Source organism: Bison bison, unplaced genomic scaffold (genome assembly GCF_000754665.1).
Source record: "Bison bison bison isolate TAMUID 2011002044 unplaced genomic scaffold, Bison_UMD1.0 scf7180017864209, whole genome shotgun sequence".
In the NCBI taxonomy this organism is placed as follows: Eukaryota; Metazoa; Chordata; class Mammalia; order Artiodactyla; family Bovidae; genus Bison; species Bison bison.
The window spans coordinates 4,029,161-4,044,588 of NW_011494781.1; the positions used below are offsets into that span (position 1 = coordinate 4,029,161).

General features: G+C 43.5%; 2 protein-coding genes across 2 annotated transcripts in view; both read right to left on the reverse strand.

The window, feature by feature from the left end:
- The window catches only part of GRIN3A (glutamate receptor, ionotropic, N-methyl-D-aspartate 3A), a 205,903-nt gene that overhangs the window by 20,314 nt on the left and 170,161 nt on the right, over window positions 1–15,428 (reverse strand). The window lies entirely within an intron of this gene.
- On the reverse strand, window positions 3,760–4,654 carry PPP3R2 (protein phosphatase 3, regulatory subunit B, beta). The gene has a single exon (XM_010844830.1). The coding sequence runs from the start codon at window positions 4,628–4,630 to the stop codon at window positions 4,118–4,120; it is 513 nt and encodes a 170-aa protein (XP_010843132.1). The 5' UTR covers window positions 4,631–4,654; the 3' UTR covers window positions 3,760–4,117.

Genomic DNA, 15,428 nt, shown 5'->3' on the forward strand with positions numbered 1-15,428 from the left:
TCCCACAAACCCCCCGCCGGGTGGGACAGCTATACCAGCCAATACAAAAGGAGAGGCATCCAGTTCTGATCCTAACTCTAGCGACCTCTTTTTAAAATTTTTTTTGGCTGTGCTGTGTGGCATGCGGGATCTTAGTTCACTGACCAAGGATAGAAATGTTCCCTGCACTGGAAGTGTGGAGTCTTAACCACTGGACTGCCAGCAAAGTCCCAACCTGACTCCTTTTTCACCATGCCACCTTATCTTACAAACACCCAAGCCTCTCCCTTTTCAAAGCAAGGGAAATAGATAAAACACAATAGCCAGATTCATGACACACTTTAAGTCCTAACAGAGAAAATCAATAGCATAAGTGAAGAATGGGATTTGTAATAAAAAAAAAAAAGTTCCTGAAGATTTTTCCTTGAAGATTCCTTTACAGCAATATAGAGAATAAATCAACTATGTTAAGGCCATATTTTCCCCTACATTTCAAAAAAAATTGTCTAGTTGATTTTGGGATTGCAACATATGGTAGCGAGCAGACACAATCCATTAATATAGGATTCACAACAACATATTGTTACTGATGTCTGCAGCATCAACGCATATTGGTTGCTGTTACTAGTTTAATCTAAATGCTGTCACTTAGTTCTCAAGATGAGATGAAGGTGGAAGATGATCTAAGATTGCCTTGCCTAATATTTTTAATTTTTTGCAATGCATAGGACCAAGGAGGTAGGAGCTCCTTTCTCCTTGATAAACAATTATCTTTTTGTAAAAATTGAAGCTTGGTTTTATTATCTTAGGAATAATTTGAGGCAGGTAAATACAGAAGCCGTAAAAATAGGAAGCAGTGCAGGGAGCTCACCATTTGTGGTCAGAGAGCATGGTTCAAGTCCTTGCTTTGCCACTCACCAGCTGGATACCTTGGGGTAGCTTCTAGATCACTCTATAGCATCATCTGTAAAACTGAGATGAAGGCACCCACCCCACAATGTTGTTACAATGATTAAATGGTATGACAAACATAATAGGGCCTAGAACAGCTGTTCAATAGGCATCAACTACTATTATCACTCCAAGGAACTGTACAGAATGAGATTTGTTGGCAACTTGGCAATTAACAGAGAAGAGTCAAAGCATTCTAATATGGAAGTAAATGTGATCTTTTCCCCTAAATATTCATACAATCAGAGCTTTCCAGTTGCTGAGGCTAGAAACAGGTGCACAGTTTAAGGTCACTGCCACAAAGCCTTGCGAAACTATTGGGTTGTCCAAAAAGTTCCTTCAGGTTTTTCCTAAGACATTAGTGGGAAAAACCCCAACAAGCATTTTGGCTAACCCAATACATTAGGTAGACTGATTGAGCAATTAGCTTGTGAATTCCAGCCACTCCATAAGCTGAAATGCTTTTTCCTCTTGTTAAATTTGAACATGTAATCCAACATATTTCAAACCCTAGGTCCTAATTTTAAACTGTATTTTGGTGTGCACATTGCAGAACATACAAATAATGTCTCTCTTTCAGAAGTCCTCTTGGCTGGCATTACACAAGCTCATTTTTCTCATGAAAGGTTTCTTCCACAAAGTCAAATAGGTTGGGCTAGAATGAGTCCCTCTCTCTTTTTTAAATTCTCAGTCAAGAAGTCTGGTGGTCCAGTGGTTAAGAATCTGCCTTGCAATGTAAGGGACACAGGTTTGATTCCTGGTCAGGGAACTAAGATCCCACAAACCACGGAGCAACTAAGCTGTCGCACCCCAACTAGGACCTGATGCAGTCAACTAAATAAATAAAAATTAAAGAAGAAGAAGACACAGCCTGTAGGGTGCAGAGGACCTTGACATTGTTTCATTTCTGGATTAGGGATACACAAATGTCCTGCTAATCTGAGAGTAGGTGTGGCTAAGTACCAAGTAAGGGTTCAAAAGGAAGCCAGAGGCCTCCTTTTCCCTTATATTCTGATTGAGTAAAAAGGGACGAAAGGACATGGAGAGGGAATGTGTTGTGCACTAGCACTTAACATGTCTTATCTTTTGGAATTCTCAGAATAACCTGGGAATGGAGCCTCATTTTAACCAGGAGAAATGACATAGAGACGTTAAGTAAGTGCTTGGGCTCACACAGCTAATAACAAGTGACTGACAAAAACCCAGTTGTAACTGAATCCAAACTCAGGTGTGTCGGAGTCTTTTCACTGTGTCACCCTGAAATGGGGGTAAGGCTCGTATAACTACAGGATTGGGAACATTTACTGATTATTAATACATTTATATTTAGGACTACACAGGAATTTAAGGGGCAGGCACATCTATTCTTTGTGGCTCATAAGTAATTTATAAAATAAAAAGTATGGCATAGTGCCAATAATGAAATGTGGGGGTTTATTTTTCCTACTTTTAGGGGAAGCAAGACTAGCTACCAGCCTTTTCAAAATATAAAGATAATAAATCTAGAAATGGGTCTTCCTTGTCCTGAAAAAAAAAATCACCTAGGGTTTATACCTTGGCTTAGTACATGTAGGGAGAGTATGTCTCATTGTCCTGCGAACTGGCAGTAGTAAGTGGGACATAGAGAGCTGGTAAAATCTAGGGTACAAGGAACAGTGTACTTACTGGTACACTGACTCTCCAAAAGAAGCAGAACAAAAACAACTACAACTTTTTGCTCTTTTCCATGAGTTCTTACTACTCCCACAGTGGCTGATCTGAAACTATAGATATGACATCACTGAACATGGAACTGGGGAGGGAAGTGCCCACTTTTGTTCTCACCCAGTAAGAACAGCTCCAGCATACCCCTTGGCTGCAGGTTTATTAGGGTGTGAGGGACTCTGGGCTGAATGTTACATTAGAGACAAGGCTTCCCCCAATGAGAGAGCTCTCAACTTCCCTGCCAGGTCCAGGTCAAACTTAAAAAAAGTTTTGTTAGTATAGACAGCATCCACTCCTGCTACAGAGGTGTACCTGTTCATCTCTGCATCTTTTGAATGCCAAGAGCAATACCACTTCCACACCCTGGGGAGAGTCCACTGCAGCTGGAATTACCACCACTTCTGCCTGTGGGAAGAAGGACTATGAGTGTGGCCCATTCTCTCCCACTAGGTACTGGAGGTGAGAGAGCTTCCCAGGAAGGGCTTCCCTGGTGGCTCAGCAGTAAAGAATCTACCTGCAATGCAAGAGACCCAGGAGATGTGGGTTCAATCCCTGACTCAGGAAGATCCCCTGGAATAGGACATGGCAACCCACTCCAGTATTCTTGCCTGGAGAATGCCATGGATGGAGGAGCCTGGTGGGCTACAGTCTATAGGGTGTCAAAGAGATTGACAGGACTGAAGTAACTGAGCATGCATGCATGCATGAGCTTCCCAGGCAGTTCTCTGTCGTGGTTGTGTGGAAGGCCCATTAACTGAACTTAATACTGTGGTAGGCAATCAAGCCTGAAAAGCCACCTTCACTGAGACTGATAGACTGGGGATTTTGTCTTAGCCTTTCTTACAAGGCCTCTGAATTTCTGCCTGAAAAGAAACTAAAGGAGCTGGAGCAATGAGACAGGAGGAACCCAGCTGTGGTCTGAGGCTTTCAAAAGGGAAAGATGGGCTTTTGTTGCCTAGAGAGAGGTGATTAAAAGATGCTCAGCCAAGAGAAATAGATTCATCCCTCTTGCTACAATAAGGAATTAATAATCTGTTAAAAGATGCTTGAACACCACAAGTAAATGAAAATAGTTCACCTAGCACCTTTTGGGAACTTTTCCCCCATATATAAAACCACGAGAAGTAAAGGAAAAGATGTATATTTTCTTATTTTTGAACTTTAAAAGTTCTCTTCACTCTTTGTAGTTTGGTTTCTGAATCAAAACAAAGAAAAAAAATACATTCATAAAAGCTGTTTCCTTTTCTTTTCCCTCCATGCTCCTTCATCATGTTTTCCCCAACTCAGGGCATTATCCTGAATCATTGAGAGCAGACGAGTTAGTAACACTGAGGTAGGTGGTCAAGAGGCTGGAAGATCTTGCTTCAGTAAGAGAGACACTTTCCAGTAGATCAGAGATGGCAGTTACTGGGCCTCTTGGGCAGATCTTTAAAGAGATAGAGAAGAAAGAAAAAGTTGTTGTTGAGTGGCGACCTTATAAAACTCACACAATGGTCACCAAGTGCTTGTGGACCTCCAGGCTTCTGACCACAGCACTGAATTCCTGGAAGGAGATTTTCCCGTCCCCGTCTTTGTCCAGGAGGATGATGGTTTTGTCCACCAGCTGCTGTAACTGCCAGTCTTTCAGGTTGTCGCCTACCATCATCTTCAGCACCTGGAAGAGCTCCCCGTTGGAAATGTAGCCGTCTTTGTCCATGTCGTAGATGCTGAAAGCAAACCTCAGCTTCTGCTCCTCATCTCCCCGGACGCTGAACTGGGAGGTCCCCAGGATGAATTCCCGGAAGTCCACCTGTCCGTCGCCGTCGGTGTCGAAGACGTCGATCACCCGCTGCACCAGCGGGTTCTCCTGCAGCTCCGGCATGGACGTGAACTCTTTGACGCTCAGAGCGCTGGAACTGTCCAAGTCCAGCTTCTTAAAACGCTTGCGCAGCCTTTTAATTTCATCTTCGTCGAAGTGCGAGCATATCTCCGCCGGGTAACTGGCCTCATTTCCCATTCTGGAGCCAGTCTGTTGTTCATAGGGTCTGAGGAGGGATCAGGGGCGGTGGGCGCACACGCGGCTAAAAAGAGACCGTTGTGCCCGCAGGTGGAGGGCCAGGTGGGGCAGGCTCGCGGGGACATCTTCCCCCACCCCCGCCCGCCCCCTAGCCCCTCTCACCCTCTCCCCCTCCCCTGCTTCGGGCAACCAGACGAGAAAATAGGAGGTGCTGGGAGCCAGGTGGAGGAGTGGGTGAGGGGAGATCAGGGGAGAAGAAGCGGTGGGAGAGGGAAGCTTTCAGGGGGTAAGATAGGAAAAGTAGGAGAGAGGGGAGCTGGGGGAGAAGTCCCCTTTCTGAATCCTTCTCTCAGCACCTTAACCTTTATCTCTTGATATTTTTAAAATCTTCTCACGTCCTCACTTTTCCTCCTTCGCTTGGAAAGTGAACTCCAAGGGGGTGGGGCTGCCTTTGTATTAATCACTTCAGTATCCCCAGCACAGTGCCTGAAATGCAGTAAGTGTTTAACATATGTTGAATGACTGTGTGAACTGCAAGCAGGAGCTCCTGATGCTTATTTGCAGACCTCCTCTAAGGACTAAATGAGATAATACATCAAGGCGTTGGTGTCATATATACATCAACAGTTGATCCTTGAACAACATGGGTTTCAACCGTGTGGGTCCAGTTATATGCAGATATTTTTTGATAGTAAATACTACAGTACTGCAGGGTTGGCGTTGGTTGAATACTCTGACGCAGAACCATGGATACTGAGAAAGGATACCCAGGGCTGACTATAAAATTAAGGATTTTCCACTGAACAGATGGTTGGCACCCCTAAACCCCCTGGCACTGTTCAAGGGTCAAGTGTTTTTTAAAAAATTCTCTGGGAGGGAAAGCCAGGATTGACATCCTTCTGATGCAGTGGCCACTGACCTTTTTCAGAACATTGGGTTCAGGGTCTTTGTAAGAGACTGTCCAGCTATCGCACAAAATTTCTCATATGGATCATCTACAGGCAGTAACATATTCCTGAGGAGTATACACAATGCTGAATTCAGGGCACTTTTCGGGAAGATACAGGTCCCAAGACCTTGGGTCCCAAGACCTCTGTCAGCTTATTATTTCAAATACATCATCTCAAACCTACTCCTTATTTTTGTTGGGCTAGTGCCTGGAGAAGGCAATGGCATCCCACTCCAGTACTCTTGCCTGGAGAATCCCAGGGACGGTGGAGCCTGGTGGGCTGCCGTCTATGGGGTCTCACAGAGTCAGACATGACTAAAGCGACTTAGCAGCAGCAGCAGCAGCAGTGCCTGATGACTGTCCTGCAGATCACTTTGGGGAATGGCTGCAATGTGCCCTGAGAAGCTTTTGCTGTGTTTTGAGAGTATAAGAGGCCCTTAGGCTCTCTCACTGTCTCCCACCTTGCTTCAGCTGGATTTATTCCTATTTTGTTGATGATGAATCTCACCGCCATTCCCGAGATTCCTTCTTCTTTTAGGAACACATCAGTTCCTCCAAGTGCATACAAAGTATTAATACATTTGGCTCAAGAACATTCATTTTAAAGGGACTTGGGGGACTCCTAGGACCCTAAATCAAACTGGAAGAGGCAAACACTCCCTCATTTTAAAAAAGGTTGGCACCTTTTTTGTGCTTTAGTTCAGCCAAAATATCAGCCTGAAGGTAGTCATGCTGAAACTGGCACAACAAAGCCATGGAATACCTTACCATTAGGTCTACGCAGTTTAAAAGAAAAGGAGGGACTTCTCTGGTGGTCCAGTGGCTAAGACTCCACGCTCCCAAAGCAGGGGGCCAAGGTCGGATCCCAACCTGGCGTGCTGCAGTCAATGAGTGCAAACAGTCAGACACGACTTAGTGACTGAACAACAATAACAACTCTGCCCAGGAACGCTCATCTAGCACTCAGTCTGGGTCCTCCCTCCAGTGCCCAGGCCTGGCTGAAGAGGCAGGTCTCAGCTGGCGGTGCCCACAGGGCCAGGTCCCCAGACCCTGCCCAGCTGTCCTCACTGAGGGAGCTAGATCCTACATGCTGCAACTAAAGATCCTGCATGATGCAAGGAAGATTGAAGACCCTGCCTGCCACAACTAAGACCCAGTGTAGCCAAATAAATAAAATAAAATAATAGTAATAAGAAAGAAAAGTAAAGGTTTAGAGGCTGAAATATTTGATGACTGAATTATTATCTGGACTGAATTAACTAGATCTGAAAGAAGCATGGTCGAGTGGAAGGGATTTAGAGTAGTGTGTTAGGGGTGGGGCAGGCGCACAGCTGGGTGTTAGCATGAGATCACGACCTTCAGCGCAAGACCTTTAACCAGAGACCATTAGCACCTCAGCGGTGGTGGTGAGAGACCCAGCCTGGCCAACAGTCAGCTGGACCGAGGTCCTTGTGTCTGTGAGTGTGGTGAGAGGCAGACTGTGGCCTTTTCCCAAAGGCACTCCAGGCCTTCTGGTCTCAGGCTGGCAGGTGAGCTGGGGGCCCGGGGACAGGCTGAGCGCTGTGTCCTGCACAGCTCTCGCTATGGCCGCCCACTGGGTGGGTTCAGGCCTTGAAGTGGTGGTGAACCTCTGCCCCATCCCCTGCAACCTAATGGCAGCAGCAGTCATCCTGGCTCACAGTGCTTGAGATCCATCCTCGTTTGGGGAGTCTGAGGGGCCTGAGGTCTGGCTGGGTCCTGGGCACCTGGCTTCCTCAGTGATGACAGCTGGGCAGAGTCTGGGGACCTGGCCCTGAGAGCACTGCCAGGTGAGACCTGCCTCTTCAGCAGGGCCTGGTCACTGGAGGGAGGACCTGGACTGCATGGATCAAATGCTTCTGGGCAGGTTTGTTGTTGTTCAGTCACCAAATTGTGCTCCACTCTTTGTGACCCCATGGACTGCAGCACGCCAGGCTGGGCAGGGTACTGGTCTGAAAATGGACTTAGCCAGGGCTGGACCCTGAAGGATGAAAGTCAAGCCTTGGGACTTTGAGTGAGTAAAATAAGGGGTAACAATGTTACTTTGCCTGCAGCATTTAAGTGTTCAAAGGCACAAGCAGCCAAGGAGACAGAATTAAATGCCTCCCCTTCCCTTTCTTGTCAGAACAGAGAGCAACATGTGCTTCTGTGGAAGTTTACAGGAACGTCGTGACCTGAAGAACAAAGGATCTGACCCTAAGAAGTTTGCAACAACTAATCACGTCCCTCCTTCACTTTTCCTAAGAGAGGGCTTTGCTGTAAACTTTCAGGGAGTTTGGGGGTTTTTAAGACATGAGTCACCTGTCTCCTTGCATGGCCTTGCAGTTACCCTTTCTCTGCTCCAAACTCTAACCTTTTGGTATTGTTTGGCCTCACTCTTCATGGGGCACACAGACTTGTGTTTGGTAAAACAGGACAATTGAATCTTAACTGTCCACTTAATAGCTGTAAGTAGCTTGAACGAGTTGTTAATGTCAGTTTTCCCAATCGTAAAATGAGGCTAATAATGTATTTCATACAGTTGTATGAGGATTAAAGCTGTTACTAGCCAATAAGATAAACAATCATTATTATCGTTATTATTACTAATTTTGTTATTGTTTACCCTGCTGGTGGAGATGAAGGCTTAAAGAAAGAATACTTGGAAGCCTGAGCACTTAAGTGTATGTATGTCCGTTTGATGAACACTTCTTGTATACTGTGTACACTATGCTACTTGCTACTCTCAGTATTTTGCCAGCATTAACTCAGCTCCTCCAGGGCAGTGTTCTTTGGTGGCCGATGGCAAACTTTCCATTGCAGGCAAGCAGTGATGAACCTCACTTGTACTCCTATGGAGTCCTCACGACTTTCTCTTGAGTAATGTTCTGAAGGTCGTTCTTTAGGAAGGAGTCATTAGTGTAGGAACTCTTGAGTAAGTATTTTCCTCTATGTGGTGTGTTATTAGGAGGTAGCAAGGTGCAGTGGTGAGAGCATAGGAATTAAATAGACCAGGTTCCAGTCCCTGCTCTGCCCCATTAGCTGTGATTATTAGAGGAGCTGTTATGTCCTAGCCTAACTGTCTTCATCTGTAAAGTGGTGATAATCATCATCTGCTTTATCTGTTCTCTGTGGCTCAGATGGTAAAGAATCTGCTCACAGTGCTGGAGACCTGGGTTCGATCCCTGGGTTGGGAAGATCCCCTGGAGAAGAGAAAGGCTACCCACTTCAGTATTCTGGCCTGGAGAATTCCATGGACTGTATAGTTCGTGAGGTCACAAAGATTTGGACATGACTGAACGACTTTCATGTTCACATTCACTTATCTATTCTAAGAGTGAGAAGAGAGACTGCATATAGAAATGTTATGTAGAAGGAGAAATATTGTCCCAAGAGTTAACTAATTTAATGGTCAAACAGACAATACCAGGAAGATGGTACCACTTCCTTGAAATAATTCAGTGAGCAGTTGGAACTGCTTTACTGCCTTGTAGAGGAGATAATGTGATGTTGTATCTGAAATTTTAGTCAATGTAAAGCTGAGTTTCCCATTGTTTCACATTTCATAAACTTTGTAGTTCAGCATTATTATGGGACTTTGTGTTATTGTTTCAATATTCTCCAGCCATTATTCTTAGTCATTTCCATGAAAAATGCTATTTGTCACTCTCTTTATCACTGTGAAGGGATGTGGATTGCTGGACATTCACTACAGTAAGCATGTTAGAAGGATTGACTGGTTGTTCTGGAAGAAATTAGGATTCTGACACCATTTCCACTTTCAATAAGCCATTTTCTTTTCCTCAAGAGTTTTCAAAAAAAGAAAAAGGAACCGGGAAGTGTTATGTGCAAATATAGCTGACGTTGGAAAATAGAAACAGAAGTAATGAGAATTGAGAATCAGGTAAAACTTCATCTTCCAAGTTAGTCAGGAGAACAGGCTTCTGAGTAATTCACATAGTTACTCTGTGAGATTTACAGGTGGAAGCCCTCACGTTTCTGTGATTTCACTGGTCAGCATCTTTAACATCTATTTGTATTGAATTGGCCACCATGTAGAATGTGGAACAATATAGCTCTAAGTTTAAAACCTTTCATGAAGGACTTCCATGGTGGTCAAGTGGTTAAGACTGTCTTCCAATGCAAGGGGTGTGGGTTCAATCCCCGGTTGGGGAATTAAGATTCCTCATGACCAAAAAACAAAACAAAAACAGATTATAGACAACAGAAACAATGTAACAAATTCAATAAAGACTTTAAAAATGGTCCTCATTAAAAAAAGAAAAGCAACTTAAAGAAAATGTTAAAACCTTTCATGAGCATCAGAGTTCTCACCTGCGACTTAGAAATAATATAGTGGTGGTGTTTTTATAGGTCTAAGTGGGAGAACATCTACTTTTTTAAAAAGCACCCCAAATAGCATATCAGAACACATTAGGGACTAAAAAGGACGCTGAGCCCCTAATTTTGTACCCTGTCTCCTTATTCTTCCCTTTCCTACTCCTTCATTTGCTTTCTCAAAGCAGAATTTTGACTCTGGATTTATCAGTTTTATCATTCTTTGATGTGACAAACCTTGTTTGAAGTTTAAATCCATTGAACAAATGTTGCAGTAACGTGGATGGACCTGGAGGGTGTGTTATGCTAACTGAAATAAGTCAGAGAAAGACAAATGCAAATGTTTTCACTTATATGTGGAATCTGAAAAATAAGACAAATGAATATTATAATACAGAAACACTCACAGAGAACAAACTAGTGGTTCTGATTGAGGGAAGCGGTGGGGGAGGCGCAAGAGACGGGGAGGGAGATGAAGAGGTATGAAGGACTGGGTGTAAAATGAATAAGATATAAGGATGTAACATACAGCACAGGGAAAATATGACCAATATTTTATAATATCTTTATATGGGGTATAAACTATAAAAATAGTGAATCCCTATGTTGTAAACCTGAAACTAATATCATAAGTCAACTCTGTATTTGCTTAGTTGTTCAGTTGTGTCTGACTCTTTGTGACCCCGTGGACTGCAGCCCACCAGGCTACTCCACCCACAGGGATTCTCCAGGAAAGAATACTGGAGTGGGTTGCCATGCCCTTCTCCAAGGGATCTTCCCAACTTGGGATCAAATCCAGGTCTCTCACATTGAAGGCGGATTCTTTACCATCTGAGCCACCAGGGAAGCCCAAGAATACTGGAGTGGGTAGCCTATCCCTTCTCCAGGAGATCTTCCCAACCCAGGAATCGAACTCGGTCTCCTGCATTGCAGACAGATTCTTTACCAGCTGAGCTACCAACTCTACTTCAAAAATAAAAAAATCCATTTAACACATTATATGTTGAGCACCTACTATGTGCCAGGAGATGGAGGTTTTCTGTGAACAAGAAACAATCCCCTGAGAAATCTACTCTTGAGTGTTTTGGCTTTAAGGATGTAACACTATTTGCTCAGTCTTTTATGTTCATCATGTATAGTCAAAAGGATCAAGAGTACTATGTTGATTTTCTTCTGTAGTTCTGTGATGGTATTTAAAATGAGCTTTGGAATATATGGCTTTTTAATCATAATTTTGCTATTTAACAACTGTGTAATCTTGGGTTGAGTTACTTGTCTGAGCCACTGTTTGCTCATCTGTAAAACAAGGATACAATTGCTAACTTATAGCATCATTTTCGGGATTAAATGAGATAGAATGCATAAAGTATTAGACTCTGTGCCTAGCATATAGTAGATACAAATATGGTAGATATTATAATTATTGCCTACTGGATACTAGCCTAGAAAATTCTAATTCTAATAGACTATTTGCATATACACCCATGCAGATACACTCAACTACTCCTTTGTTTTCTACACAAATATTTATTGAGCTTCTGAAATATGAAAGGCATACAGTAGTGACCTAAGGCAAATACTTTCCCACCTGTCTCTGTCCTTATGGAGATTAGTATTCATAGGGAAGATGCCTATTAACCAAATTATCATGCCCATAAATGTACGGGTGAACCCGTGGTGAGCATCACAGATGAGAGGTCACACAATAGGAACTTGATTTAGTCAGAAAGATGAACAAAACCCCTCTTGTAGAAGTGATGGTTGAGCTGAAATCTCAGGGAGAAGTTAACTGGATATTTGACTAGGGATATGTGTTCCAGGAAGAAAGACCTCTGGGTGCAGACTGGGACAGAGGAGCCAGGTAAGACAAACTTAAAGGCCACTGTGGCCAGAACAGGGAGGTCAAGGGAGAGCATGATATTAGATGAAGTGAACAGATGGTCTGACCATGCCCTAGACGTTAAAGAAAGGGCAACATTTATTCAATCATTCCTTTACAGGGCATCATTTATCCAGTTATGTTTTGACATATACAACATTGGGGGCATGTAGAGATGGTCCCTACTCAGAAAAATCTACTGATTACTGAGTGAATTGAAGCATTAAAGACTGTGATTACTTACAGCACAAGATGGAAAAAGAAAGATATCATCTGAGAGGTAAGGGCAAAGAGCTATAAGAATTCAGAGAACTGAGAAATTGTTGAGACCTTCCTAGAATTCTTGCTGGAAATGAATGAAGATTCCCCGCCCCGCCCCAAGAAGTACTGTTTGATTCTGATGAAGACAAGGGGAGCAAAATCCATGATCACAGTAGTGGGAAAGGGAGCAGTGACAGATACCAGTGACTAGTTTAATGTGGCTGAAATACTTGAGCTAAATAACGGAAAGTGAGCTGGAAGGAACCAGATCAAGAGGAGTTTGGAATGTTTGGCTGAAGACATTCGGTTTTTATATGACAGGGAAGCCAGGTGAGTGACCTAATCAGAATCATAGTCTAAAAAGATCAACCTGGCATTGTGAAGGGTGAGCTGAACAAGGGGAGAGCCTGACACTTGGGAGAGCAGCCAGCAAACAATGACAGCTATGCCTGTTTGTCTGGAGTATGAGAGCTGAGCAAGGATGAAAGAGAAAGGATGAAAGAGGCACAAGAGGAGAAAGGTGAAGTGTGTTCATTTGCTGGGCTTCCATGACAAGTGCCACAAACTGGGTTGTGCTTTCAGCAGAAATGTATTGTCTCCCAATTCTGAAAACCAGACATTTGAAATCAGGATGTCAGCAGGACCACATTCCATCAAACCTGTAAGATCCTTCCTTGTTTATTCCTAGCTTCTGATAGTTTGCTGGCCAACTCTGGTGTTCTCTGGCCTCAAGCCGCCATAAATCCACCGTCTGCCTTCATGGTCACGTGGTGTTCTCCCCATGTCTCAGTCTCTGCAAGCTAGTTGTCTCCGTACAGGGACGGCAGTCATGTTGGATTAAGGACCCTCTCTACTACAATATGACTATTTAATCTCCTCTTCAATGACCATATTTCCAAACCAGGCCCTCTCCTGAGGTATCAGGGGGAGGACTTCAACCTATCTTTGCTAGGGGATGGCGGGGCACAATGCAACTCATAAAATTAGGCTTGAAGTCTTACTGGATAGAAAGACAGAGGGGGCAGGCAAAGATGAAACTCCAAATGTGACTGCACTGGCTTCCCTGGCTGACCTGCCCTGTGCTTGGATGTTGCAGGAAGCTACCTTTACTGTGTAATGAGATGGGGACCCTGTAAGGGCTCCAGGGCTCCTTGCCCTGCACCCCTGACAGTGCTGGCTTCTCATCCAACTCCCACAGCTATGGGAGGAAGTGTTTTCAGAGGAAACGTTGGGGCAAGTTTTCACATTACTGCTGCTGCTGCTGCTAAGTCACTTCAGTCGTGTCCGACTCTGTGCGACCCCATAGACAGCAACCCACCAGGCTCCGCCGTCCCTGGGATTCTCCAGGCAAGAATACTGGAGTAGGATGCCATTGCCTTCTCCGTTCACATTACTAGACTTGGTTAATACTGTCTGAGAAATAAAACGCATGGTTTTCTGATATTTTGTAAAACTTCACACTATAACCACTAGATGGCAATCTTCACACATTTTCATGTTTTTTTCTTTTTTTTTCTCCCCAGAAGCAGGAAACTTCAGAACCTGGAGGTAACTATTTAGCACTTGGAATAATTAGGGAGGAGTCCTGTTTCATGTAATTCCCCCACAGATTTAAGTGTATGGAAATCTAAAACAGTGGAAGGAAGACTGTCTCTCACAATAGTCCTAATCAGCTTGAGCACTGTTCACACCTTTTAGTCACATAGTGAATAACATTTATAAATATTCATGAGCTTGTTGAATTCAACCAGAGGGAAAACAAGGACTATTAACAGTAGGCGGTCATACAACTGACGCCCAAGCAGCTCTGGTATATCAAAGAGGAGACTCTTATGCCGTGTTATCTGGTTACTTGCTCATTAGCAAGGGTCGGGTGGGGGGTGAGAACTTGCTGGAATGTTCTTACTGTATCAGAATTCAAGCTTCTGTCATTTATATTAACCAGCGAGTCATAGAGAAGCAGCTGTAGCTTTGTGAAAACAAGCTAGAGAAACAAGACTAGAGAATTGTAGATCTCCAGCCTGCGCACCCAGCAACCGGACTTGGAATGCTTTTTAAAGAAAATAGTTATTGTTGTTTCTTTAAATATCTGTTTTAAGTTGAGGCTAATGGTTTGTGTAAGCCATCTTCATGTTTTCTCATTGAAATCTAGAAGCTGAGTTGGATAAAAGGAATAACATAAAATTGTAGGTGCTGGTTAATAAGGCACACTGCAAAACAGAAAATTCCAGAATCTTATATTTCTCAAGTTTTCCCCCCAAAGTCTTCTGTTCTATAACATGTAAATATTATATGAAAGAACATTTATGTTGGAATTATAAGATGCTTCTGCTTTTTTGGAGATGAGTCCAAAAAATAAGCATGCACTTATTATTTATCAAGTATTTTTTTCTTCTATATGCATAGTCTGTACTCAGGCATGGAGGAGGAAACATTTGTTCAGCTAGGTGAATTTGTTCTGGTAAGAGAAGGTGAGGCCTTTCTGAGGCTGGCCTCTCTTTCTTCATGTACAATTCCACCATATTATAAAAGGACACACGTACAGCTTTGTGTTTCTTTAGGTTTTCAGAAAGCGCTACCTGGATAAGTTCCATCTGACCTTATGCTTGGCTTAAATATTAAGCGTAATTACTTAGGTATTTCAAGGGAAGCACTCAGCTGTCAAAGTGGTTCTTGACTTACACAGGTTTTCAATTTAAAGCAATCTACAGTCATTAACTCTCCCTGCCTCACCATAACTTTTATCAGGTTGAAAAGCAGACAGTGACATTTTAAATTGAAAAAGGAAGGGGAAGGGATGAGAGAGGTGCAGGAGGCTGTTGCGATGTGACCTAGTTGTTAACAGCAAAAGAGACTGAGTTAAAACTCACCGCTCCCCCACTCCTGTACTATTCCGTTTGGGTCTTTAAAGATAAACTGCAAAGAAAATTGACAGGCACTGAAGCTCCTTGATGTGACTTGTGTGATCTGTTTGGCTTTCAACGTATAGATGACTAACCCATTCCTCATCCCCACAAAAAATTAAGAGGGAAGAATGAGTCTGCTATGAGAAAGCTCCACTTTCTCAGTGAACAAATATTACTAGGTTTCACACTAGATGCTCGTTTTGGTGGTCAGGGATGGAGAGCCCATCAGTTCATTGTCCTCCTTAGGGTCCCAGGAGCCAGATCTTCAGCTAGTTAGGTCAGGATTCCTCTAAATGTGCCTGCCTGAGAACCACAGCATTCTCAAAGCAGGACATGCTGCATGGCTCAGTCTTAAGGGCAATAAAAAGATTTCAGAGAAATTAAGTGATGTGCTGAAAGTCACTCAGTTGGTTCATGAGAGAGTAAGGACAACTACCATCCTGACTACCATATGATAGATAACTACCA

Excerpts from the sequence above, each read along its gene's own strand:
- PPP3R2 (XM_010844830.1), bottom strand. The coding sequence starts at position 4,630 with ATGGGAAATGAGGCCAGTTACCCGGCGGAGATATGCTCGCACTTCGAC.